The sequence below is a fragment of the Doryrhamphus excisus genome, chromosome 6, assembly GCF_030265055.1.
Source record: "Doryrhamphus excisus isolate RoL2022-K1 chromosome 6, RoL_Dexc_1.0, whole genome shotgun sequence".
Taxonomy (NCBI): domain Eukaryota; kingdom Metazoa; phylum Chordata; class Actinopteri; order Syngnathiformes; family Syngnathidae; genus Doryrhamphus; species Doryrhamphus excisus.
The window spans coordinates 5,374,513-5,399,850 of NC_080471.1; the positions used below are offsets into that span (position 1 = coordinate 5,374,513).

General features: G+C 40.2%; 1 protein-coding gene and 1 long non-coding RNA gene across 9 annotated transcripts; one reads left to right on the plus strand and one right to left on the minus strand.

The window, feature by feature from the left end:
- The first annotated feature begins 606 nt into the window (after window positions 1–606).
- LOC131131710 (uncharacterized) lies at window positions 607–16,287 on the plus strand. 5 transcript variants are annotated; one of them, XR_009130236.1, is made up of 5 exons: window positions 607–1,652; window positions 3,790–5,262; window positions 5,689–5,902; window positions 14,243–14,893; window positions 16,078–16,287. It is a non-coding gene; the product is annotated as an uncharacterized LOC131131710 (long non-coding RNA). The 5 variants fall into 5 exon arrangements; XR_009130233.1 differs by having other exon boundaries at window positions 3,790–5,902; XR_009130235.1 differs by having other exon boundaries at window positions 3,790–5,902; window positions 14,421–14,893.
- Window positions 1,173–25,086, minus strand: LOC131131699 (solute carrier family 4 member 11-like). 4 transcript variants are annotated; one of them, XM_058076635.1, is made up of 20 exons: window positions 24,881–25,086; window positions 18,514–18,564; window positions 17,593–17,691; window positions 16,380–16,423; window positions 16,044–16,266; window positions 15,873–15,954; window positions 14,745–14,868; window positions 14,448–14,657; window positions 12,586–12,670; window positions 12,375–12,500; window positions 12,199–12,312; window positions 11,986–12,118; window positions 10,368–10,441; window positions 9,476–9,746; window positions 7,899–8,005; window positions 7,603–7,768; window positions 5,699–5,872; window positions 5,097–5,292; window positions 3,783–3,952; window positions 1,173–1,578 (listed from the first exon to the last, which is right to left on the minus strand). In XM_058076635.1, exons 1-20 carry the CDS (start codon window positions 24,915–24,917, stop codon window positions 1,512–1,514), a joined length of 2,553 nt encoding a protein of 850 aa, XP_057932618.1. In that variant the 5' UTR covers window positions 24,918–25,086; the 3' UTR covers window positions 1,173–1,511. The 4 variants fall into 4 exon arrangements, with proteins under 4 accessions (XP_057932618.1, XP_057932617.1, XP_057932619.1 ...); XM_058076634.1 differs by lacking the exon at window positions 24,881–25,086 and adding an exon at window positions 19,493–19,687; XM_058076636.1 differs by lacking the exon at window positions 24,881–25,086 and adding an exon at window positions 19,401–19,480.
- Between the last annotated feature and the right edge of the window lie 252 nt (window positions 25,087–25,338).

Consider the following 25,338-nt stretch of genomic DNA (forward strand, 5'->3'; position numbering starts at 1 on the left):
TGGTGGCCCGGGGGCGTATTACATACTAAAATTGTATCAATTTAATTGATCTTAATCATTTGTTTTCAATATTAAATCAAATCCACTCACAGTTTAACTAACAAGCTAAAACCTGTAAAACCTGTAAAAAAAGTTTAATGAATAATGACATGATAAAATGTGATCATCACAAACATTTTTATTAATTTTATCTTAACTTTTGCTAATAATTCATGGAATAAATCAAACAAGAAAAAAAAGGTCAGGCGTATTTATAAAAAAATAACAAATTATTAATATGAATAAAAATCGATAAAATTAATCAGTCAAAATAAATAAATAAATAAATAAATAAATAAATAAATAAATAAATAAATAAATAAATAAATAAATAAATAAATAAATAAATAAATAAATAAATAAATAAATAAAAGCCATTCTTTGTGACTTTTGGGGGTGACTGGCACCATTTTTGTCTTATTTTTTTCCTTTTAAAAACGTCTCCATTCCTAAGTGTAGTTGAAGGTCTTCTTCTGATCTTCTTGTGAGCTTGTTAAACAACCGACGGCCACATTACCGTCACCATCTGGTCGGAAACTGCACTGTAACTGAGCGTCCCCTGGATAACATACAGTAGCATAGCGGCTAGCTTACGTCTGGTGTCTTCAGTTGCTAACCTACTACGCAGTCCCGCGGCCCTATGGTTAAGAATCACTTCTCGATAGGTCAGTGGCTTTCTACTGTTTTTAAGTACGTACTTAAAAGAAGCAGTAGTCAAATATTTAAAGTCAAATATCCTTTCTGTTATATAGACAGAAAAAGCGTTTGTAGCGTTAATTCCGTAGACGCACGGAAGTCATTTTTGTTTTGCAAATTTGAGGATTAAATCCAACTTTGGAGGTCATGTGGATGCCTGGAATCCCAGATGTGTTGTTTTTTTTAATTGACTAGACAGCAAATGCATCCTGTGTGTGATTTGTCCGGTGGAATCATCTAAGAATCAAATCCTACTTGATGCCAGTTTATGTCAGCTGAGCTCCAGCACCGGCAGCTAAGCTTTTACTGCCATCTAGTGGAGGAGCTTCACACTGCAATTCCCATGCAGCGGAGGACATCCATTAAAAAAACACAGATTTATTCTTCAGAATGTATTTATTTGTTTGCATTGAATTGCATTGGAGTAATGTTGTATATAATAACATCCATCACAATACACGTATTCTTAAAATGAAAACTATTTATTGATTTATATATTTTTTTATGTTTTTAAAAAAAGAGGACACACTAAAAATACAAAATACAAAAAGCAAAACAGACAAAAACATGAATTATTATATAATTATTCTGGAGGGGAATTAATGAATTTGTGGTTTGGTAGTTACCAGCTCACTAATGATGTACAGTTTGTAAGTGAGTGATTGATTATGTTCCAGGAAATGGTTCATTACATTGATTGAGAACAAGACAATGGGGTGTGTCAATAGTCACAGTCTAAATGCTAAAAACGCTATGTTTGCATTGTCCATCTTCTTCTACATGTGCTGGGAGTCCATGATGTCCAGATACTTGGCGTCAATCATTCTCGGAAGCAAGCTGGTCCTGAAGCGAAACATGCAGAGAACATGATTGACACAGTTGCATGTACGGTACCTAGAAGAACTACACATGGAAAGGTATGTCCATTCACACACAAATGTCCGAGTACTAATTACATACAAACAAACGTAAGCCTATTTGCATACACAGAGAATGCACGTCTGTCTGTACTTCCACACACGTAATCTTTATTTCCATTTAAGTAACGAGATAATGCAAATGCCGGTCAATCCATTTACTTACACTGATAATGAAAATGTCTGTCTGTGTATTTAGTACATAAAGAGGGAATGTAAATGCTTGTCATTGTCATTTCATTGACATACACAGACATAACACAAATGTCTCTTTCTGACCAGTCATTTACACACACATATTGCAAACATCTGTCGGTCCATTCGCACACACATACAATGCAAATGTCCATTCACATGTTTTCGCAAATTTAGCCTAACGCAAATTTCTCCAAAGTAATTTTACAGATTTTGGAAAAGTCTAAACCGGGGGTCAGAAACCCACGGCTCCAGAGCCGCATGTTGTTCTTCAGCCTCTTTGTTGTGGCTCCCTTCGCAATGCTCAAGTATTTTTTTTTTAACACCTGAATGAGGAAAATACACATCTTTGTAATGGGTTTTGGAAAAAAATATGACTTTCTGTGAGACCGTACACTAGCAAGAGTAATAATAAATAATAATAATAATAATACATTTTATTTTGTACAGCGCTTTTCAAAATACTCAAAGACACTTTACAGAAGAATGGAGTTGAATAAAAGCAAGTAAACAGAGTAGAAAACACACCAAAATACAACATTCATTCGTTAATACACACACTCAAAAAAATAAATGTTTAGCCTCAACAAAAAAAAATCAACACAACAGTTTCCATTAGTCTTTCTTAGTTAGGACAACTTAATTTGAAATTGCTTTGAATCAACAAGCAATATTGCATCGCACAAGTTAGCTTTTCCTCTTCACTCAAAGCTTATTTTAAGTAATGCTTACTGAATAATTGTTGTCATAGGGACAAGTTTTTAAGTTCGTAACTCAAAAAAAAATATGTTAAGTCAACTGACTTAATCATTTTATTCAAGGAAGTTAAATTTGTTGTCTACTTAATTATAATAACAATGCACACAACTTTTTAAGTAGCAGTAACTTTATATACATATATATATATATATATATATATATATATATATATATATATATATATATATATATATATATATATATGTATATATATATATATATATATATATGTGTGTGTGTGTGTATATATTATGTTACCAAGCTAATTTTATTAAGTCATGGCAAGTTGAATTTTGTTTTAAGCTTACCAACAATAAAATTTGAGTGTATATGACATGCTAAATTAAGTCATAGCCAACATTATTATTTGAACCTAACTTAAAAAATAAAGTTAGCAACTTAGAAAGTTTATCTAAATCAATTAATTAAATTTTTTTACATTGCATTTATGTATTAAATCAAGTGGTGTCAACAGATACGCTGAATTACTTTTTAGAGTGCAGTTAAAACATGAGTAAAAGCGGGGAGGGGCGGGGCACAGCAGTCAGATATAAAAAGTTAGACATTAAAAACAGATTTAAAGAGCTGGGTTTTTAGTTGTTTTTTGAAACTGGGGAGGTCAGGGCAAGCACGGAGTGAATGGGGCAAAGAGTTCCAGAGGGTGGGGGCAGCGATGGAGAAGGCTCTGTCTCCCCTTGATCAACTTGATCAACTCTGCTTTTTCTGCTCTCAACTACTTTGATACCCCCAAATTCCCTCCTAATCAGATTACAAATCAAATTAAAATCTTGGGAGACTCGCAATTGGCTCTGGATGTGAGCACGTCGCTGCACATTTCTTCAGGCGTCAGATATTGAGGTTTAACCAAGATGATACTGTCATCGCTCCATGAGTTGGCTTCCATTACACATGCACACTGCACTTCTATTTGCTGTATTCTGCTGTTAAAACTTGTTAAAATTAAGAAAGAGTCAGACTCTCAAAAGTTTATAAGATATTGTTTTAAAATTATGTTTTGCGGCCTATTTTTCTTTAGTGAGCAAGTGGGTAAAATGGCTCTTTAGATAGTAAAGTTTGCCGACCCCAGGTCTAGATCCTCAACATCCTTGATGTTTTGGTGCCGTCCTCATATACGTTGAAAAGAAATATAACAGTAACTTGGTTTAATGTCCTCACCTGACAGGGACGAGCAGGATCATCAGGAGGGGGAAGACCATCTTCATGTAGGGCAGAGGGTACATGCCAAAGGCACACAGGATGATGAGCTGGATCATCTGCAGCCCCGTGAAGTAGTGCACCTTCCTCTGGGGTACACGGCGGACATAGTGGGTGGGGGGATAGGCGGTCTACATGAGGAAATGTCAAAAAAATGTCACGGAATTTGGTACAACATCTTGGGGGACTGACAAGCACTAGTATGGAACATTTGAGCGAGATTGTTTGAAAAACGGGGCTGCGCGGTGGTCAAGTGGTTAGAGCGCAGACCTCACAGCGAGGAGACCAGGGTTCAATTCCACCCTCGGCCATGTCTGTGTGGCGTTTGCATGTTGTCCCCGTGCATGCGTGGCTTTTCTCCGGGTACTCCGTTTTCCTCCCACATTCCAAAAACATGCTAGGTTAATTAGCGACTCCAAATTGTCCAGTCCAGGTTGTACCCCACCTCTTGCCCCAAGACAGCTGGGATAGGCTCCAACACCCCCGCGACCCCCGTGAGCATAAGCAGTAGAAAATGAATGAATGAATGAAACGTGCACCAAACATGATCTCCTCTATTGTGCAGTTGCATCATCACCCACACGCCAAAAACATGCTAGGTTAATTGGCGACTCCAAATTGTCTATAGGTATGAATGTGAGTGTGAATGGTTGTTTGTCTATATGTGCCCTGTGATTGGCTGGCCACCAGTCCAGGGTGTACCCCGCCTCTCGCCCGAAGACAGCTGGGATAGGCTCCAGCACCCCTGCGACCCTCGTTAGGAAAAGCGGTAGAAAATGAATGAATGAATGTTTGAAAAACGGGCTCCAAGGCGGTTAAGTGGTTAGCGCGCAGGCCTCACAGCTCGGAGACCCGAGTTCAAATCCACCTTCGGCCATCTCTGTGTGGAATTTGCATGTTCTCCCCGTGCATGTGTGGGTTTTCTCCTGGTACTCCGATTTCATCCCACATTCCAAAAACATGCTAGGTTAATTGGCGACTCCAAATTGTCCATAGGTATGAATGTGAGTGTGAATGGTTGTTTGTCTATATGTGCCCTGTGATTGGCTGGCCACCAGTCCAGGGTGTACCCCGCCTCTTGCCCCAAGACAGCTGGGATAGGCTCCAGCATACCCGCGACCCTCGTGAGGATAAGTGGTAGAAAATGGCTAACATTTCTAATAGTTTGACATGTATGCTAGCATGTCTTTCAAAGCATTTTGACACATAATGGGGTGCCACAGGGGTTTTCCTGTAATGAAAAATGATGTCCAAACAGGTTTCTTTCTTCCCCACCTGTTCCTTCAGCAGCAAGGCCATGCGGTCCACCATCTGGTTCCCATCCAATGAAGTGGCAGCAATGTAGAGAAAGAGCCCGTAGAGGACGGGCTTTGGAATCCACTGGAGTGGAATGGGCAGCATGAAGGCAGACAGGCCGATCAGGATGTTGGCGGCCAGCGAGGTCAGACGCGTCTCCTTCACGCTGACGATCCTGTAAAACGAGAGAGAGAGAAAAAATGCTTCGTCTGGATTTTTTTTAGGTTCAGTTAGCTGTCTTTTAGTTGGAGCTGTCCTCGAGACGCTCATTATCGACATTCCCAGTCAATCACACTGTGTGTTCGGAAAACCTTGCTCCAGGAGGTTGTGTTTTCATCGACGTGGGTTTATTGTTTGTTTTAGTGTCACTTTGCAGACTTAGCATACACACAGCATCATATCCTCTTTATGGCTACCAAATGTGACAAAAATCCATCTTCTGCAGCTTTGCATTAAAGCAGGCTTTGCTACATATCTTAAAATAAAACCTTGATATCTACAAATGTATTATCAGCAGCTTATATCGATGTTTTATTCAGATTCAAACATAAGAATATTCAATTTGTTTGAGGTTGACATACGTGGAGTAGAGGTGGCCGTTCTCCACGTGCTGCTCCACTTTGGCGAGCTGACGGGCGTGCAAGGAGGAATGCGGGAAGGCGGCATGCATCCATGGCAACCCCAGACAGGACATGAGGATGTTGATGAGGCCCGTCAGCACTAAGTCCCAGTGGAATGCCGTGCCTTTGAGCAGCCTGGTACCAACAAATGCAGACATTTCAAAGGTACGCTTTGTTTTTCAACATAAACATAATCAATTATGACGCCCATTCGTAGTGTTGTAGAAACGCATTACACTGAGACCTGTAGCCAATACGTTAAATCTGGTTCAGTGGTTATCATATTATGGTTAGTGTTTTACAACTGTGGGCCAAATCAGGACTGGTGTACAATGTCACTTCAAAACTTTGGAACGACAAACATTTTTGCAGTATGTTCCAAATAACGGGTCGCACGACTGGTTAGCATGTAGGCCACATAGGAGAGTGGGAAGACCCGGGCTCAATTCTCCACTTAAACATCTCTGTGTGGAGTTTGCATGTTCTCCCCATGCATGCGTGGGTTTTCTCCGGGTACTCCGGTTTCCTCCCACATTCCAAAAACATGCTAGGTTAATTGGTGACTCCAAATTGTGAGTGTGAATGGTTGTTTGTCTAGATGTGCCCTGTCATTGGCTAGCGACCAGTCCAGTCCGCCCAAAGACAGCTGGGATAGGCTCCAGCATACCCCCGCAACCCTAGTGAGGATAATCGGCATAGAAAATGGATGGATGGAGGGTTCCAAATAACAGCAGAGCACTTGTCTTAAAAAGATCTTTGACTAGTGTTTTTGGTTTGCAGGAGGCCCTTAAAAACAGCAACATATTCCAGTCATATTTTTGCAGTGGTTACTAAAAACAGCAGCATGTTCATGTTGACTAGTATTTTTGCAGTTCGCCTTAAAACAGCAGAGCACTACATAGAGTCATAGAGGGGATCTTTGATTAGCGTTTTTGAAGTAGGTCTAGTGTTCTTGTCATATAGAGGAGCTTTGACCACTATTATTGCAGTAGGTCCTAAAAAACAGCAGAGCACCCCTGTTATATCAGGGATCTTTGACTAGCGTTGTTGAAGTAGGTGCTTCAAAGCAGCAGTCTATTCCAATCATTTGGGGATCTTTGACCATCATTTTGCGGTAATGGTAATGGTTTAATTTCATTTGAACATGCATCAGATTACAATTGAATGCATCCCATAATCAGTTCCCAGTTCCACATGTCCAAAAGGAGTAGGAAGAAGCAAAGCTTATTAAATCCTACCCCTCCATCTGGTACTTTTACAATCAGTAACTGTTACATTTGTTCACTTCCGGCCTTTCTATATAATAAAAAAAAGTATTTATTTATTTATATTTTTTATTTATATTTTTATTTATTTTTTATTTTTTGGGGGTCACAAAGTACTCGGTGATATGAGCATCCAATGCCATAATGTGTACCATAGTAAGTGTCAATATAGTGATATATATAGCACATCATGACTGGTTCAAGACTCTTCATCCTTGTATTTAGCAAACATCAACTGCTTGTATTGTTTCTTGAATTGGCTCATCGTTGTGCATTGTTTGATTTCCTTACTCAATCCATTCCATAGTTTGACTCCACATAGTAGGTTCCATTACCATTACCAAGTGTTTTTATTTTGTTTTTTTAGGTTCCAAAAAATGGCAGTTCCTTCCTTTGAAGGACACCTTTGCGTTTTTGCAGTTGGTCTTCAAAAACTATTCTGAAAAACAGAACTTCACTTCCACATTTGGGGCATTCCCTATTTCGAGTGTCATGTTTAGGTATATGAGAGAAATTAGAAACACCAATATTCCGTCAATGCAGTTCGACACCACAGTAAACAACCATAATTGACATTAGAGCACACACTCAAGCTCTTACTTGTGTTCCGGCACATGTGTGAGTGAAATGACGATGTTCTGGTCTATAAAGATGAGCAGAGCGAGGAGGAAGCCGAGTCCCACTGCGCTCAGAGTGTTGAGTCCTGACAGCTTGTCAAAGGGAGGGTAGTTGAAGACGGGTCCGTCGTGAACGCTGAACACAGGAACTGTCAAGAGCGTAGCATTGGGAGGGTAACATCAGACCGGTTAAACATGGGTCACATGGACAAGAACAAAATAAGTCTACTGACAGAGGTTGAGATGTCGTATATGAGCACTGTGGAGATTTGCACTCACGCTGTACATCGAGGAAGAGGTAGGAGCCGATGAAGGAGAAGATGACCACAGAGATGGGCAGAGCGCAGTCTGACACTACTTCTCGGATTTTGTCGTTCAGATACGGGCTAAAGGGGCCAAACATTATTCAGCTGGGAGATTCTTACAGATTTTTTTTATAGCCGTTTTACATGTTATAGGCCCAAGACCAATAGGTCACGGTGACTGTCAGACAAATAGACTGCAGTGGCAAGTAACTCATTCACCTACAAAATAAAGTGCTAACAAATGCAGGGCCCGCTTGTATTTATGGGTATGTACAAAATCTTTCAATACTGAGCACTCACCATCCTTCCATAGAGAGGAAAAACCAGTGTGTTTTTTATAGTTTTTTTTTTTACAGCTGCACCAGCTGAAGCTAGATTTAGCAAAAAGTGAACAATGAATTTTGACTGCCAAGATGAAGAATTTAATTTAATAATAATAAATGTAATAATAATAATAAATGTTATTTATATTGCACTTTACATTACAGAAATGCTACAAAGAAAGCATAAAACCTACAGTGAAAAGCATAAAACCTACAGTGATAAGCTTTGCTTCTTCCTGCTCCTTTTCAGACATGTATAGTGATGAGGGTTTGTGTGTGTGTATGTATGTATGTGTATATATATAGATATAGATATTGTAAGTGTATTGTAAGTGTATATGTGAGAAAAAAATGTAACATAGTATGCATGTCTGAAATAAATTAATAATAATAATAAGAACTATATAAGCTCAACAGAAGGTGATCAGACTTTTACAACAAAGTTTTTCCAATAGAGGACAGGCCACACGTGCCTTGTTTACAAATAAAAAGTAAGACCACATGTTTTTTGAGGTTATAAATAACTAAATAGCGGGGCTAACAAAAATGATCTTTTTATCCTATTAATGAGCAATCTGTATTAAATGGGACCTATTATGCTTTTTCCTTTTTTCTGACCTATAAATGTATAAATGTTGTATTCTCGTCTTAAACGATGCCAAAGTTTCAGGTAATGAGGTTTCCGCATTTGGAAGTGAGAACTGAAAGAAGTTGATGGCTCAAAGGGCTCGGTTTCAAAAGGCGTGGTAAAACTAGACCTTTGTGATGTCACAGAGGGCGAACTTCCTTATATGGTTCATAGCTAGGAAGCTCTTTGGGTGTGCATGCCTGGCAGCGGGCCGTGGGTGGAATAAATTAAAACTGTTTTGGTAGGAAGCACAAATCAAAGGAAATACAGCTGGAATAGGTGCAGATTCTGGAAAATCTAGAAAGTTTTCTGTGCGGGTTATTGTGTGTAGCTGCTCTATACGAGACCACAACTCAATACAAAGGGTAAAAAATTAGCATAATAGCTCCCCTTTAACATAAAAATAATACATATAATACCAAATAATGTAATTGAAGTTCAGATATAGCATTATTGTGTGTATTTTCCCTTGAGAAGATATAATAGCATATAGTGTAGCGATAGTACAAATTTTAAGCACAAGGCTGCATACGTCATGTATTTAAGGTATTGAAACACATTGTGTGGCCCATCCTGGGTCTGTTGCAGCAGTTGGCCTACCTCCTCTTGATAAGGTAGAGAGCGTAACCCAGCCACAAGGTCCCCAGCATGAGCAGAAGGCACAGGATGGGGATCTCTCTGGAGCACAGCACCAGAGACTTGGGCAGGAAGACTGAGGCATGTCCTTCAGCGTGAGCCATCAGAGGCACACTGGTGTTGGCATGTCCTGCTGTCTGGTTCTTCATCTTCTCTAGAACCTCGGCGATCTCGTGAAGCACCAGCGTGCTGTTTGCAGTCGCCAGCGTGGGCTCGTGGAAGAAGTGGTCAAAAACTAGCGAGTGTGAGAGAAAGGTACTGTTAGGTGTCTTGCACTGGCTAAAGGTTACACAGTCCTCCGATCTGCTCATCGCTCTTTAGTATTGACTACTACAGTTTGTACTTTAAATGCACGTGTCAAATATATTTATTCATTCATTCTTTAGCGCTTATACTCATGCGGGTCGCAGGGATGCTGGAGCCTATCCCAGCTGTATCTGCACAAGAGGTGGGGTACACCCTGGACTGGTCGCTAGCCAATCACAGGGCACATATAGACAAACAACCATTCACACTCACATTCATACCTATGGACAATTTGGAGTGGCCAATTAACCTAGCATGTTTTTGGAATGTGGGAGGAAACCGGAGTACCCGGAGAAAACCCACGCATGCACGGGGAGAACATGCAAACTCCACACAGAAATGGCTGATGGTGGAATTGAACTCTGGTCTCCTAGCTGTGAGGTCTGGCCGCTAACCACTCGACCGCCGTGCCGTCCCTTGTCAAATATATAATAGATGTTTTTATTTGCATATAATTACTTATGCTCACGGTCCAGGGTCCAATCCCTGCACAAAGCTAGGATCGCCTGCATTACACTACAAATGATCAATATAAAGTGATTTCACTTACTTTTAACCGTGCCTTTCACCGCATCTCCGACAAATGCGATGGAGATGAACAACGCGATGACTTCCTCAGTGGAGCTGGGGAGAACACGGTTATTTTTTTTCATGCAAGCAGACACAACATGACAGCACAGAATGTAATGAAAGATTACAGGACAGGCAGAAATAAAGGAGTCATAACACAGTCTGTCCTCGTGTTAAGGTCACATGATATATGCAACAAAGACTTAAATATTTCAACCGGGGTTTTCTTCTGAGAAAAGTGTTATGTTCCTGGTTAATTTATGCTTCAAACATGGCAGATAGGCTGTGGTGAAAATGATCATTACTGTTTTTATAGCGGAACCTCCAAAGTCAAACATTCATATTGGACAGAAGTGCTTTGTCGTTTTACGTTTGACATAAGAAAAACTTATATTCTGTCTGTATGAATAAGTCATACACAGGCTACTTGTGTTACTTGCTTCTATCCATCCAACCATCCATCTTCTTCCACTTATATGAGGTCTGGTCACAAGGGCAGCAGCCTAAGCAGGGAAGCCCAGATTTCCCTCCCACCGACTAGTTCATTTAGCTCTTTCCGACGGATCCCAAGGTCTTCCCAGGCCATTTGGGAGACAAGGTCCTGCTGGACGTAGGGAGGTGTCCAGGCGGCATGCTAACCAGATTTCAGAGCCTCTCTTGGCTCCTCTCAATGCATAGGACCTTACTCAGAGCCCCTCCAGCCACCCTCAGCCGATTGTACCCACGATCTTGTCTTTTCGGTCACTACCCAAAGCCCATGACCCCGGGTCATGGTAGGAATGTAGATCGACGAGTAGATTGAGAGATTTGTCTTTCGGACGCAAGACGGCGCATCAATCTGCCTGTCAATTTAATTTCAGGTTCCGTCCTTCCCTCACTAACCAGAGCAGGCTCTCTTGGCATCTTGACAAAATTGTAAATTGATATTGTAAGTGTATTGTATTGTAAGTGTATATGTGAGAAACAATAATGTAACATAGTATGTATGTCTGAAATAAATTAATAATAATAAGAAGAACTATATAAGCTCAACAGAAGGTGATCAGACTTTTACAACAAAGTTTTTCCAATAGAGGACAGGCCACACGTGCCTTATATACAAATAAAAAGTAAGACCACATGTTTTTTAGATTATAAATAACTAAATAGCGGGGCGAACAAAAATGATCTTTTTATCCTATTAATGAGCAATCTGTATTAAAGGGGACCTATTATGCTTTTTCCTTTTTTCTGACCTATAAATGTAGTTAGAATGTTGTATTCTCGTGTTAAACAACACCAAAGTTTCAGATAATGAGGTTTCCGCATTTGGAAATGAGCACTGAAAGAAGTTTGGGGTGGCTCAAAAGGCTCGGTTTCAAAAGGCGTGGTAAAACTGCACCTTTGTGATGTCACAGAGGGCAAACTTCCTTATATGGTTCATAGCTCAATACACAACTCAATACAAAGGGTCAAATTAGCATAATATCATAACATAACATAAAAATAATGCAAATAATACCAAATAATGTAATTGAAGTTCAGATATAGCATTATTGTGTGTACTTTCCCTTGAGAAGATATTATAGTACAGGTATACAGGCTCTCATGGCATTCACCGTTTGAAGAGCTTCATCAGCAGGCTGACATTGAATAAACCTCCCAGGATGAGGAACAAACTGTTCCACAGGCCGATGCAGGCGTAGAACGCGTCAAAGTCAAGGTCGTAGTCGTCGCAGATGCCCCTGATCACTGCAAGCAAACACCATTATGTGTTAAAGGAAATCCCTGTTGGTACTATTATGTACAGTACGTAGTATATGACTATGCACCACTAATGAAGATGGCGAGCGGCGCGGTGGTCAGTGGAATGACGAGTGGCGAGCCGGCGAACAAAGCGTAGATCACCCCACCAATGCTCTGGCCGACAATGGTCTTTTGAACATCTATGAAAGACATTTGAGCTCGGTTGTCTTTGTATTGCATCATTGTGAAGAGTCATCATTACCGATCTCCCCTCGTGTGCTTTCATCATTCAGAGAACCGAAGGCGATGGCGGGCAGTAGAATAGCGATGTACAGGAAAATGGCGGTGGTGGTGTACTTAAGCAGACAGCGGTCCTTCCCAATGATGCCTTCATGGATCAAAGTAGTGTGAAAAAGATGAAAAAAAGCACCTTTTCAGAAGACCACCAGCAGCGTTAAAAGCTGATTACAGACCGTCTGTGAAGTCTGAAGGGTAGAGGGGCAAGCGGCGGCGGAGGTCGTCGTAAACACCTTTACCGGCTTTGAAGAAGTCTTTACACTGGAATGGGGGAAAAAACAGCACAGAAGCTCATCTGACACATGAGGGAATACTAGGTTAAAATACAGCTACTAAGTAACCACACATTACTACTACTACTACTACTACTACAGATTCATGCTTGTTTGTTTTTCCCTCCATCACTACAGTACTCACTCATCTCACCAATTGGCTAACATAGTCAGAAGTAAATTCAAACACAAGCAATATGTTTATGCTTATCCTACTGTAGATCATCTATATGACAGGAACGCTCTGCTGCTTTTAAGGACCTGCTGCAAAAGATTCTCTACATGAAAGTAGTGCTCTGCTGTTGTAAAGGTTATTCTACATATACGTATACGCTAGTTGGCTGTGCTGTTTTTGAGGACCTACTGCAAAAATAGCAGTCAAAGGTCATCTATATGGTAATGGTAATGGTTTTATTTCATTTGAACATGCATCAGATTACAATTGAATGCATCCCATAATCAGTTCACAGTTCCACATGTCCAAAAGGAGTAGGAAGAAGCAAAGCTTATTAAATCCTACCCCTCCATCTGGTACTTTTACAATCACTAACTGTTACATTTGTTCACTTCCTGCTTTCCATAATACAGTTTGTTTTTTTGTAATTTAAAAAAAAATTTTTTTTAATAATGCACCTCGTACCGAAGTACAACCATACATCGTCATCTACCTTGCTGCTGCCAGGCAGACTTGGCAGCCAGTTGTCCAACCCATCTGCCTCTTGTTCTCCAGGCCTGACTAACGGATTGCGGAATCTGGATAATCAGATCATTTGGCACTTCACCTCATGGCTCCTCATATTTTTGTCACGTACCGAAGTACTCGGTGATATGAGCATAACTACAAAAACTGGTTGCACGGTGGACGAGTGGTTACACAACTAGGTGACCCGGGTTCGATTCCCTGCTCCCTTCTCCGGGTACTCCGGTTTCCTCCCACATTCCAAAAACATGCTAGGTTAATTGGCCACTCCAAATTGTCCATAGGTATGAATGTGAGTGTGAATGGTTGTTTGTCTATATGTGCCCTGTGATTGGCTGGCCACCAGTCCAGGGTGTACCCCGCCTCTCGCCCCAAGACAGCCGGGATAGCCCCCAGCATACCCGCGACCCTCATGAGGATAAGCGGTAGAAAATGAATGAATGAATTGAATGATTTTAAATGCCAGGGTGTACCCTGCCTCTCGCCCGAAGACAGCTGGGATAGGTTCCAGCATGCCGCCACCGTTTAGTGGTACAGAAAATGGATGGATGGATACCACAAAACAGTGACAGAAGCTCTACTTTTTTGAGGACCTACTGTAAAAATGCTAGTCAACCCTCTATATTATAGGAATACTGCTGCTTTTAAGGACCTCCTGTGAAAACAAAGAGTGCCACAACACTACCAATGGCCCTTTCTTCTATTAGTGTGTTAATTCACCAAAATAAAAGTATTCTCCGTGGGGAGTGTTTGTGTCTAAATGTCCTCAGTGGACATAATGAAGTACTTTGTCTGCAATCATTCTGCTGCCAGGCAGACTTGGCAGCCATTTGTCCAACCCATCTGCCTCTCGTTCCCCAGGCCCGACTAATGGATTGCGGAATCTGGATAATCAGATCATTTGGCACTTCACCTCATGGCTCCTCATATTCACATGCCTGGCTTGAAGCACTAAACCATGAGGAAGGACTTAGAGAGAACATGTTGCCTTATTGCTATATGTTATTTTGTTTTATCATCATTTATATTCCATATACAGGAACATCTTCCCCGTCTTTAACCACACCTGAAGTGCTTTGCCTTTCCGTGGATCGGATTCATCCACGTCATCTACAACGGGCTTCTCCATGACCACGGACAGCTGCTGTCGCTGGCGGACCAGTTCTTGTTTGAATTCCTCCTGGGTTTTGGTCTCTAGAAGTTTTTGTCTGAAGGACATGTCTGAGAGCATGGTGGCAAATGTTCTTCCCAGTTCGATGGCCGACTTGGTGCTTTTCTAGGATGTTAAAAAGAGGGTTGTTGTGTTAAAAAAAAACGCAATATGATGCAAGGTTTATTTTTCCAGAGTAAACCGGCATCTTACTGTTCTGTGTGGGGCCAGGATGAGGACAACGTAGCGTGCCTCGCAGCAGTTGACCCCCCAGTTCTGCGGCCTCTCCAGACGTGCGATGCAGACATGACGTCTCTGCAGGGTTCTCACGTTGCAGCTGGTCGCATTGAAAAGCAACAGCGGTAAGTTAGAACACGACTATGTTAGGGATGAATCAAATATGTTTCAAAAAAGGCAGCACAGTGGATGAGTGGTTAGCACGTTGGCCATGTTCTCCCCGTGTATGCTTGGGTTTTCTGGTACCTCACACATGCCAAAAACAGGCGACTCCAAATTGTCCATAGGTATGAATGTGAGTGTGAATGGTTGTTTGTCTGTATGTGCCCTGTGATTGGCTGGCCACCAGTCCAGGGTGTACCCCGCCTCTCGCCCGAAGACAGCTGGGATAGGCTCCAGCATAACCCATGACCCTAGTGAGGATTGGCTTTAGAAAATGGATGGATTTTTTGAAAAAAGGGATATTTGTAGGCTGTACCAGGAAAACTACAATTTAATTTAATTTAATTTAATTTAATTTAATTTAATTTAATTTAATTTAATTTAATTTAATTTAATTTAATTTAATTTAATTTAATTTAATTTAATTTAATTTAATTTAATTTAATTTAATTTAATTTAATTTAATTTAATTTAATTTGTATGAAAAACAGCATCCTCTACTGGAACCAGTGGGGCATTGCCCCTACTGTTGAGTCCTCACTTATTCACTCCTAAGGCCAGTGTAATAATAATAATAATAATAATAATAATAATAATAATAATAATAATAATAATAATAATAATAATAATAATAACAATAATAATAATAATAATAATAATAATAATAATAATAATAATAATGATAATAATAATAATAATAATAATAATAATAATAATAATGTGTCCTGCATGACGCAACCTTAGCCAGGAATTGAACATATGTCCTCGCAATAAGGTCAATGTAATCCACATGAACCCACAGAATACAATGACTACTCTGTATTAAATATAAAACAAATTCAAAAGTATGACAAACAGCATTATCTGCTGCAACTGGTAGGGCACTGCCCCTACTGCACAGTCCCCACTAGGGAGAGCTCAATGTAACTGTAACATACTCACAGAATACAGAGCCATGACTGCTGGTAATGAATGCCAGTGGGCGTCGCCGTCACTCCCTGAATGGTCTCTGACAGAAGATGGACTGTCGCCGCAAAACAAAACAAGTTTCAACGTCGAAATCTGAAGCATAATCTTCCCTAGTAGAGTTTTTCTAATCTCACGTCATCTTACCATCCAACTCCCTTCTCCCTGCGTCTGTGAACAGCGAGCCCATCACCTCGTCGACATCGCAGCCCCCTCCGTGGCCGTCCTCCGCCACGGTGCTCAACATGCGCCTCAGGACCTCATCCAGCGTGGAGGCGCCCTCGTCCAGGAGGATGCTCGCCTGGGCCAGGAAGCCGTCCAGGTCCCTGTGGGCCCGCACCTCCTCACGGAAGTCCATCGGCTTCACATACTTGTGTGTGTGTGTGTGTGGGGGGGGGGGGGGGGGGGTCACTAAATGTTCTTACTTTTCTATAATAATAATTACAATATATTTAGTTTAAAATCAAACAATTTCCATCTTACCTTCCTTGTTGTGTTAAGAAGGCCAAACCCTGGTCCTTCTGGTTCTGTCAATAAAAACATTAGCACAGTTTAGACGGTGTAGACATTGAAAGGGTGAAGGAAAATACATTTCTGGGGATCACAATAGATAAAAATATGAGCTGGAAACCTCATATTACAAATATACAACATAAGGTGGCCAGAAATATTTCAATATTGAACAAAGCAGAATTTGTTCTCAATCAGAAATCACTCCACACTCTTTATTGCTCTCTGGTTCTACCATATCTTACTTATTGTGTGGAAATATGGGCTAATAACTATAAAAGCAATCTTCACTGGCTAAATGTACTGCAAAAAAGGTCAGTAAGGATAATTCATAATGCCGCCTACAGAGAACATACTAACTCCTTATTTCTAAAATCACAAATACTTCAACTTGCTGATATAGTTCATCTTCAAACAGCTAAAATAATGCATAAGGCTAAAAATAAGCAATTAGCTAAAAATGTCATCCAATACTTCTCTACAAGAGAGGAGAAATATGATCTCAGGGAAGAAGTACATTTGAAACACTTCTATGCTAGGACTACGTTATGCTAGCCATAGCATTTCAGTATGCGGAATCAAACTATGGAATGGATTGAGTAAGACCCTCAAACAATGCACAACGATGAGCCAATATGAATGTGAGTGTGAATGGTTGTTTGTCTGTATGTGCCCTGTGATTGGCTGGCCACGATGAGCCAATTCACTTCGGTACAGGACAAAAAAAAACAAAAAAAACCTTAAACTACATTAGGAAAGCAGGAAGTGAACAAATGTAACAGTTACTGATTGTAAAAGTACCAGATGGAGGGGTAGGATTTAATAAGCTTTGCTTCTTCCTACTCCTTTTGGACATGTGGAACTGTGAACTGATTATGTGATGCATTCAATTGTAATCTGATGCATGTTCAAATGAAATAAAACCATTACCATTACCAGTTTGTCACTAATATTGAACTTATCCAACCTGAACAGCATCAGAAAGTTAAGTGCTGTAAACTAACTTGAAAAATAAGAAATAAGATAACATTATTCACACTAATGGTGATTAGTTGGAATCTGTCTGTTGTGTTCTTCATCTTTATATTGTGTTTTTATGTTGTTATGGCAATATTTAAATACATTTGGCCTCATCTATCATCCATGGAAGAGGTTGTTCATATCGATTTCCATTCATGTTACACACCTGACACACTGAGTTGGATCTGGTTGTCATAGATGATTTCCTTGTGAGAGACAGGAGAATTCTTCCCATAATCCGCACCCTCTTCTCCATCTTTCAACGCTGTGGATAGTCCTCAAAATTAGTTCATTCACTCTAGCGGGAACCAAACTTTTCATAGAATCAACCATTCTTGACATTTTAATGCAATTTTTATGATTTCGTCGCAAACTACATTGCCTTTTTCAGGGCTTTAACATACTCCAAAATATATGCAAGCATGTGTATTCTAGCAAAATAAATGACATATTTCAGGCACAACTCTTCCCCCAAAACCAGAGTGGAAATAACCGTAAATGGCCTGTGGCCTGTGCCTTGGACACCTCCGATTTACACCGAGCGAGCTTTATTGATTTCATATGTCAGCCTTCTATCTAGATTGGCCTCTCTTGGGTTGAAAGGTGTTTTCCACAGTTTGTTTTACTCTCCTACAATCCACAAAAAAAGAAGCCACCCTTTAAAGCAACACCTGCAGCCATATAATCGCTGCTCCTTGTAAATCCCTTTATTATACTGAAGATAAATAATATGACCCCCGGGTGGAAGCCTCCTTTAGAAGGAGGATTAAGGGAATTAACTCAAACCCTGCGTGAGTTTTGACTGATGATTGTTCTCCTTCTTCTCGCAGTCAACTCACAGATCAACCGCCTCATTACTTAAGTGTTAATTAGGCTCTCAGTTCTCCAACAGCATGAAATAGGCCACAAGTGAGAGGCATTAACTGGATAACTGTTGCAATACATTTCCATATGGAAAAGAACATTTTTGTAATCTTTCATATATCCTAAGGAATTGTGTTTACAATGTTGGCAAAATAGACCATAATAAGAACATCACAGCACAGCATTCAAACAAATTATGAATAAAAATACACTGGTTACTAACCCATTTCCTGGAAAACATAGCCATTCTTGGAGCTCCCGGTTGGTGGGGCCTCTATAAAAGAGAATACACAAAATGAATGCTTACTTCCATTATTTAGTCAATCGTTATTATTATCTATATATAGCCAACATATCAGTATATTGTCACACTTGTCATACTGTGATTCCACTTCTTGATGCATATACACTCACTAGTCACAGAATTAGGCATACTTGCACAATTTTAAATATAAAAAAGGTATTTGCAAAGATAATTAAATAAAATAAAAAATACAGTCATGCGTTTTGGTTGATACTGTCAAAAAGAACACCATTGTGCTGATGTGAAATTCAATTCCAGGCCACTAGAGGGCAGGTTCGCTTGGAACACACACAATATTGTATTGGAATCAAAGCAGCATGATGGAAGTTAACTTTAACATTTAGCGTTTTCGGAAATGAATTATTCGCTTTTATCAATACACAATTATAGAGGTACAGGACGCTTTTTTTAAACTACAGGTCTTTTGTTTGGACATCGTGCATCCATGTATTTTCAATGACAATCATGGCGGCAGTAATACCTGACCGTAGAAGAAGAAATGCGAAAACGGTGAACTAAATACAAAGCAACAGAAACAATGGGTGAGCATTCAATGTATATCAAACATTCATGAGACACCAGGAATCATTAAGTGATTAATGTGTGATATTGAGCTCTGTTTGCAAAGTTGTTACTGCTAGCTGGTGTTTGGGGAGACATCACAGTTCTTAACGTGAACACAAGACTGCCATTTCTTAAAATATACTTACGTTCCACTCGTTAATTAAATAACGCAATTATAAATTCAAACATGCTAAGGTTTGCTAGTCGTCTATAATATAGAGGATGACATAACATCATATTACCTAAAAGAGGGGTATGCAGATTACCATAGGGGGTAAGTGAATACAAATGAAAAACGTCTTGACATTGATTCACGTCTAACATTAAGACTTACGTGATGCGCCCGAACGCCTCATGTGAACAGACAACCAGTGCAGAAGAAAGTTAAGTTGTTGTTCTGTGTGCATTAGATGAACAAATAAAGAAGATTGTGGATGATGTTGTGCAGTAAATTGTTCAAGATGTTTCAAGATTAATCTCATTGTGTGCTAAACAATTGGTGCTGTGACTAATTAGTGTGTTTTATGAGTGGAATATCAAAGCTCCTAATTTTACACATGTAAGTAAATTTATGCTTTCATTTTATGTCGTCTTTGGGCGTTGCGGCCATTTTGTTCGGCAGTCCTTGAATATGCCACTGTCATGCAGATTTTGAGCAAGACACAAGATGTGTATTTTGTAGGCTTCCTTTCACCTCATTCTTGTCCACAAATGTTAATGCTGCATGTAAATGCACGGAGGTGAGCTTTAATAATGTTCGCTCTGTGCTGCTTTTCACTTGGGACATGATCTCCTGCTATATGTGCTCATATGTCCCTTTGGCTCAGTCATGAATCTCATATTTAATGAATGTCCTAATTAATTAAAAACAAAGTCACAGTTCACCACAGCTTGTCACCGCTTAAATATTAAATACACATACAAATTAGGGGCGAAAAAAAAAGCAAAAAATAATCAAGGATTTTTTTTTCCCGCCTCAAGGAATTGCTGACGTCACCCACGCAGAAGACGAAGAAGGAAGCGGATGTTTGAAGGCACAGGATGATGAAAGAGGTAAGAAAGTTTCACCTGCAAAAACACAGCACTGGGAACAAGGAAGTGCGTGTCTCATGTACTTTTGCTCGTTTTATTCTGTCCGCATCCGCGAGGTCCATACAGACGAATCCCGTCATTTTCGGGCCCACGTACTCTCAAGCTAGCGACACTTTTCATTTGCAAAATCTCCTCTCCACTCACTTTCAAATTTTTGTAACAACGCGGACGAACACATGAAAAAAAATGAGCATGAGATCCTCGCCGCTGTAGTACAGAATATAAACTACCCTGATGCGCCATAGTTGTGTTTAAGTCAAGTTGTTTGTTTTTCTTTTGCTGAGTTCAGAATTATTTTCCTTTTCTATTGCAGCAAAAAATAAATACAACACAATTCCTCTTCTTCAAGAAGTAGATTGCCAAGTGTCACTATGAGTTTAGTAGCGTGGTTACAAGTATGTTTTTCATACACTGCCACTGCAGTTTTGGGAGCAAAGGCTGTGCTAAGGATTAAACCAGCCTTAAGATGGGATGAGTAATGTGTTCCACTACAGAAGATGTCTTTACTTTGAACACTGCAACAACTCCATATCTTCTAAAGCAGTGATTCTTAACCCAAACTTGGGCATCAAGCGCCACCAATAGTGCTTGCAAAAAAACAGAGTTTTGCACCAGTTGGCCACGAGGCCGTGGGACTGCGTAGTAGGTTAGCAACTGAAGACACCAGACGTACTTAAGCTAGCCGCTATGCTACTGTATGTTATCCAGGGGACGCTCAGTTACAGTGCAGCTTCCGACCAGATGGTGGCAGTAATGTGGCAGTCGGCTGTTAAACAAGCTCACAGAAGATCAGAAGAAGACATTCAACCGCACTTGGGAATGGAGACGTTATTAAAAGGAAAAAATTATGACAAAATAAAAGACTACATTTTTACATAAGTACAATCCTGACTTCATCAAGAACGGTTTTTTATCACTTTTTATTTTTTATTTTATATTTGTATTTATTTATTTATTTTTATGTTATTTTTTTCAGATTCAGAAGGTTTATTTCAAATCTGCACACAATTGCATTAAAAAAAACAGGAAAACAATGAAACACGATGATTTGAAAAGTGGATGGATGAAGCAAAAGCTACTTTTTTATTGATTGATTGTATTGATTTTTATTGATATTAATAATTTATCATTTTTTTTATTAATAAGCCTGACTGTAATTTTTTTCTTGCTTGATTTGTTCCACAAATTATTAGCAAAAGTTAAGATAAAATTAATAAAAATATTTGTGATGATCACATTTTATCATGTCATTATTCATTAAACTTTATTCAGGTTTTAGCTTGTTAAACTGTCAGTGGATTTGATTTATTATTGAAAACAAATGAATAGTGAATAATCAATTAAATCGATACACTGTTAATATTTAATATTATTATTTAATATTTAAAAATGGGGCCTCAACATCAGAAAGATTAACAACCATTGTTCTAAAGAATATTTGTCTAGTCAGCCTGTTTAATTTTAGGATTTCAACATAATCCATCCATCCATTTTTCTATGCCGCTTATCCTCTCTATAGGGACGCGGTTATGCTGGAGCCTATCCCAGCTGTCTTCACCCTGTACTGGTGGCCAGCCAATCACAGGGCACATATAGACAAACAACCATTCACATTCACATTCATACCTATGGACAATTTGGAGTGGCTAATTAACCTAGCATGTTTTTGGAATGTGGGAGGAAGACTGCAAACTGAAGGCATTATTTATAAGATGTGCAACTTACTCTAACTTACTTTAATTGAAACTGTACTTCCGATGTGGACTGACTTAGTTTTCCACTAAGTTAGCACTAAACCACATTCCCATCATATCAGCACCCTGCAGAAACAATGTCGGAGAAGATGAAGCGGTGCGGGACAATAACACATAGTGAGAGGTTCCACACGTTTCCCTCTCACTTACAATGCAAACCAAGGCACCAGCTGTGTGCCGTGTTTTCATAAGCAGTCGTGTGTTTCTCAGACGCTGCATATGATGAGCTGTTTGTCTCCGACGGCCACGCCTGAGTGAGACGAGGTCCTCTGGCAGATTAAGACGGAACATTCCCAAGGCCTCCTGCGTCTCAGTGGAGCCTCACGGATCTGCGAATGCGGTTATTTGTACCACGCGGGTCGGCTGCCAGACCTTTATGTCGCAGTATTGTAAAGATAAAGGTCCAAGTTGGCGTAAGGATTCACGACTGTACCTGATTATAGCGATGGACAAGATGCCTTCTATACTACAGACGAAAGAAAATGACACTTCACAGTATCGGAATAATGCTAGAAAATTCCCAATGCTATGTTTTATAAATCTTAGCTGCCAAGCCGCTCTTAGTGAGAAGAGGGTGTCCAAGAGACACTATTCAAGGTCCTGCATTTAAACAGTAAAACCATGACGTGATCAAGCTCAGTCAGCCTCAATGATCTGAACCGTGCACGTCGCTGTGTGAGCCGTGTTTGCACTTTAGGTCCCAATGTAGAAAATAAAGCAAATAGCAGGAAGGAAGCCTCACAGCTCAGTCCACTTTAGCAGCTTAAAAACGACCTGATGTTTGCTCATACTACTCACAGTGGACACAGCCACTAAACCAACAATAATCATCTTAACTTCATCCATTATGGAGTGCATCATGTCAATCTTTTTAAAATCATATCATAACATTTGCCTCTTTTGAGGTGCAACGATACATCAAATACAAGGGGGGGGGGGGTACAACCTGAAACAGATTGTAACATGAGGGACATTTTTTCTGCTGCATAATCTTCTTAACCCGAGACCTGCAAACGTTAACTCATTCGTGGTAACCACAGTTAAAGAAATTAGATTTTGCTATGGTGTATTTGTAATTGGATTTTTTAGTGTGGGACATTTGTTTTTTTCTCACGGTGCGGCAATCTTATTTGTGGCTGTGGGTTATAGTTGACATCATAGTGTCATTTTCATATTTGGCCATGATGCTTGTGTATATAATTTGCAAACTCAATCATTTTCTACCGCTTATCCTCACGAGGGTCACAGGGATGCTGGAGCCTATCCCAGCTGTATACGCACAAGACTGGTGGCCAGCCAATCACAGGGCACATATAGACAAACAACCATTCACACTCACATTCATACCTATGGACAATTTGGAGTGGCCAATTAACCTAGCATGTTTTTGGAATGTGGGAGGAAACCGGAGTACCCGGAGAAAACCCACGCATGCACGGGGAGAACATGCAAACTCCACACAGAGATGGCCGAGGATGGAATTGAACTAGGGTCTCCTAGCTGTAGCGGTAGTTCCCCCTCACTATGCCTGGATTGCTGTGTCATTCAAACCGCTGGTTGTTTGTACTAGGGACCATCAATAAAGGACTATTACGTTGAAGAGAGTTTGTTTTAAAGGCATATATTCTAAATCACACCACAAATTGATCTGTAACCATGTCAAATGATTCGTTCTACACTAAAATATTTTTGCACACCCATTTCCCCCCCAATTGTATCTTTTATTGAACTGACTTTTATTGTATCTTTTATTGAATTAGGGACCTGACTCACAGAAGTTTGTTACAAAAGCCAAACAATATTGTTCGTCATGCTGTGTAATAAAAAAGTAAATTCAATGAAACTTGAATTGAAGCTAATATCATAACCATATTCAATTTTCAATTCCACAAATTCATGTTTGCAACAAAAGCTTTCATTCATTCATTTTCTACCGCTTATCCTCACAAGGGTCGCAGGGATGCTGGAGCCTATCCCAGCTGTATTCAAACAAGAGGTGGGGTGCACCCTGGACTGGTGGCCAGCCAATCACAGGGCACATATAGACAAACAACCATTCACACTCACATTCATACCTATGGACAATTTGGAGTGGCCAATTAACCTAGCATGTTTTTGGAATGTGGGAGGAAACCGGAGTACCCGGAGAAAACCCACGCATGCACGGGGAGAACATGCAAACTCCACACAGAGATGGCCGAGGGTGGAATTGAACTCGGATGTCCTAGCTGTGTGGCCTGTGCGCCAACCACTTTTTACGCCGTGCAGCCTAATTTGCAAGAAAAAAAAACAACCAAAAAGCAAAATGAATATGCTCATTAATTCAAATGAACTTCCTTCTGTGAGTCCCCAAACTTGTACAATTAGACCAGAGAAAGTCGATAGAGTTGTCGCTGGTCACTTAAAAAAAAAAAGACCCCAAAGGGACAGATTGGCGTCTGTTAGTCCTGCTATATTATCTTTATGAGGGAGGGCAAACAGGTGGCGCCAAATCTATTTGTGGTGATCCATATTAGATCAATAATTTACTGTAGTTGGGGGGGGACACTTTTTTTTCTAATAATAATGAATTTATACGAACTGGAACAATTTACCCGGAGCATTTTTGGACATTTTGCCTCCCCGTGAGTCATTAAACATAAACAGTGTTAGAATTGTATCAGCCTTTCCTAGCGGCAGATAGCAAATATTCCCTTAGCTCATCATAACACAGCCACACTGCTGTATTGATTTCTGACTCATGTGCCATCTGCACATACAGAAGAGAGGGGGATCTGCACGTGACACAAGGTGGCTCAGGTTGCACCGTGGGAGACCCGCTCAACACCCCGCTCCACCCCAACCCCACCCAACCGACACACAGCACAGAAACTTACCGGACGGCACGAAATGGAGGACCTTTCTGCCTTCCATGTTGTCCAGGGGTTCAGGTAAGATGCTCCCAAGGGGGTCAACCCATCATCCTCCAGTTTTCTTCAAATGTGCTCCCCCTAGCCCCTTTCTCTCTCTCTCTCTCTCTCTCTCTCTCTCCCTCCTTAACTCCTCTCACATACATACATGTGGAAGTCCTAACACCTCCTCCAGCAGCACATGGGTTTGAAAGAGGAAGTGGTTTGGTGACGCAGTAGTAGGGGCGGAGACTGACTCATGAACTGACTCATGGCAGTTGGCCACAATATTAGGAAAACATATATAACAGTGGCAGCTACCGTTTTAGGGCTATTTACTGTATTTAGCAATATGTCTGTTGTTGTGGTTGCAGTTTGCAACATAAAGCTTATGTAAAGCTACAGTCATGTTTTAAGTCATATTTTAATCATAGAAGGGCTGCACG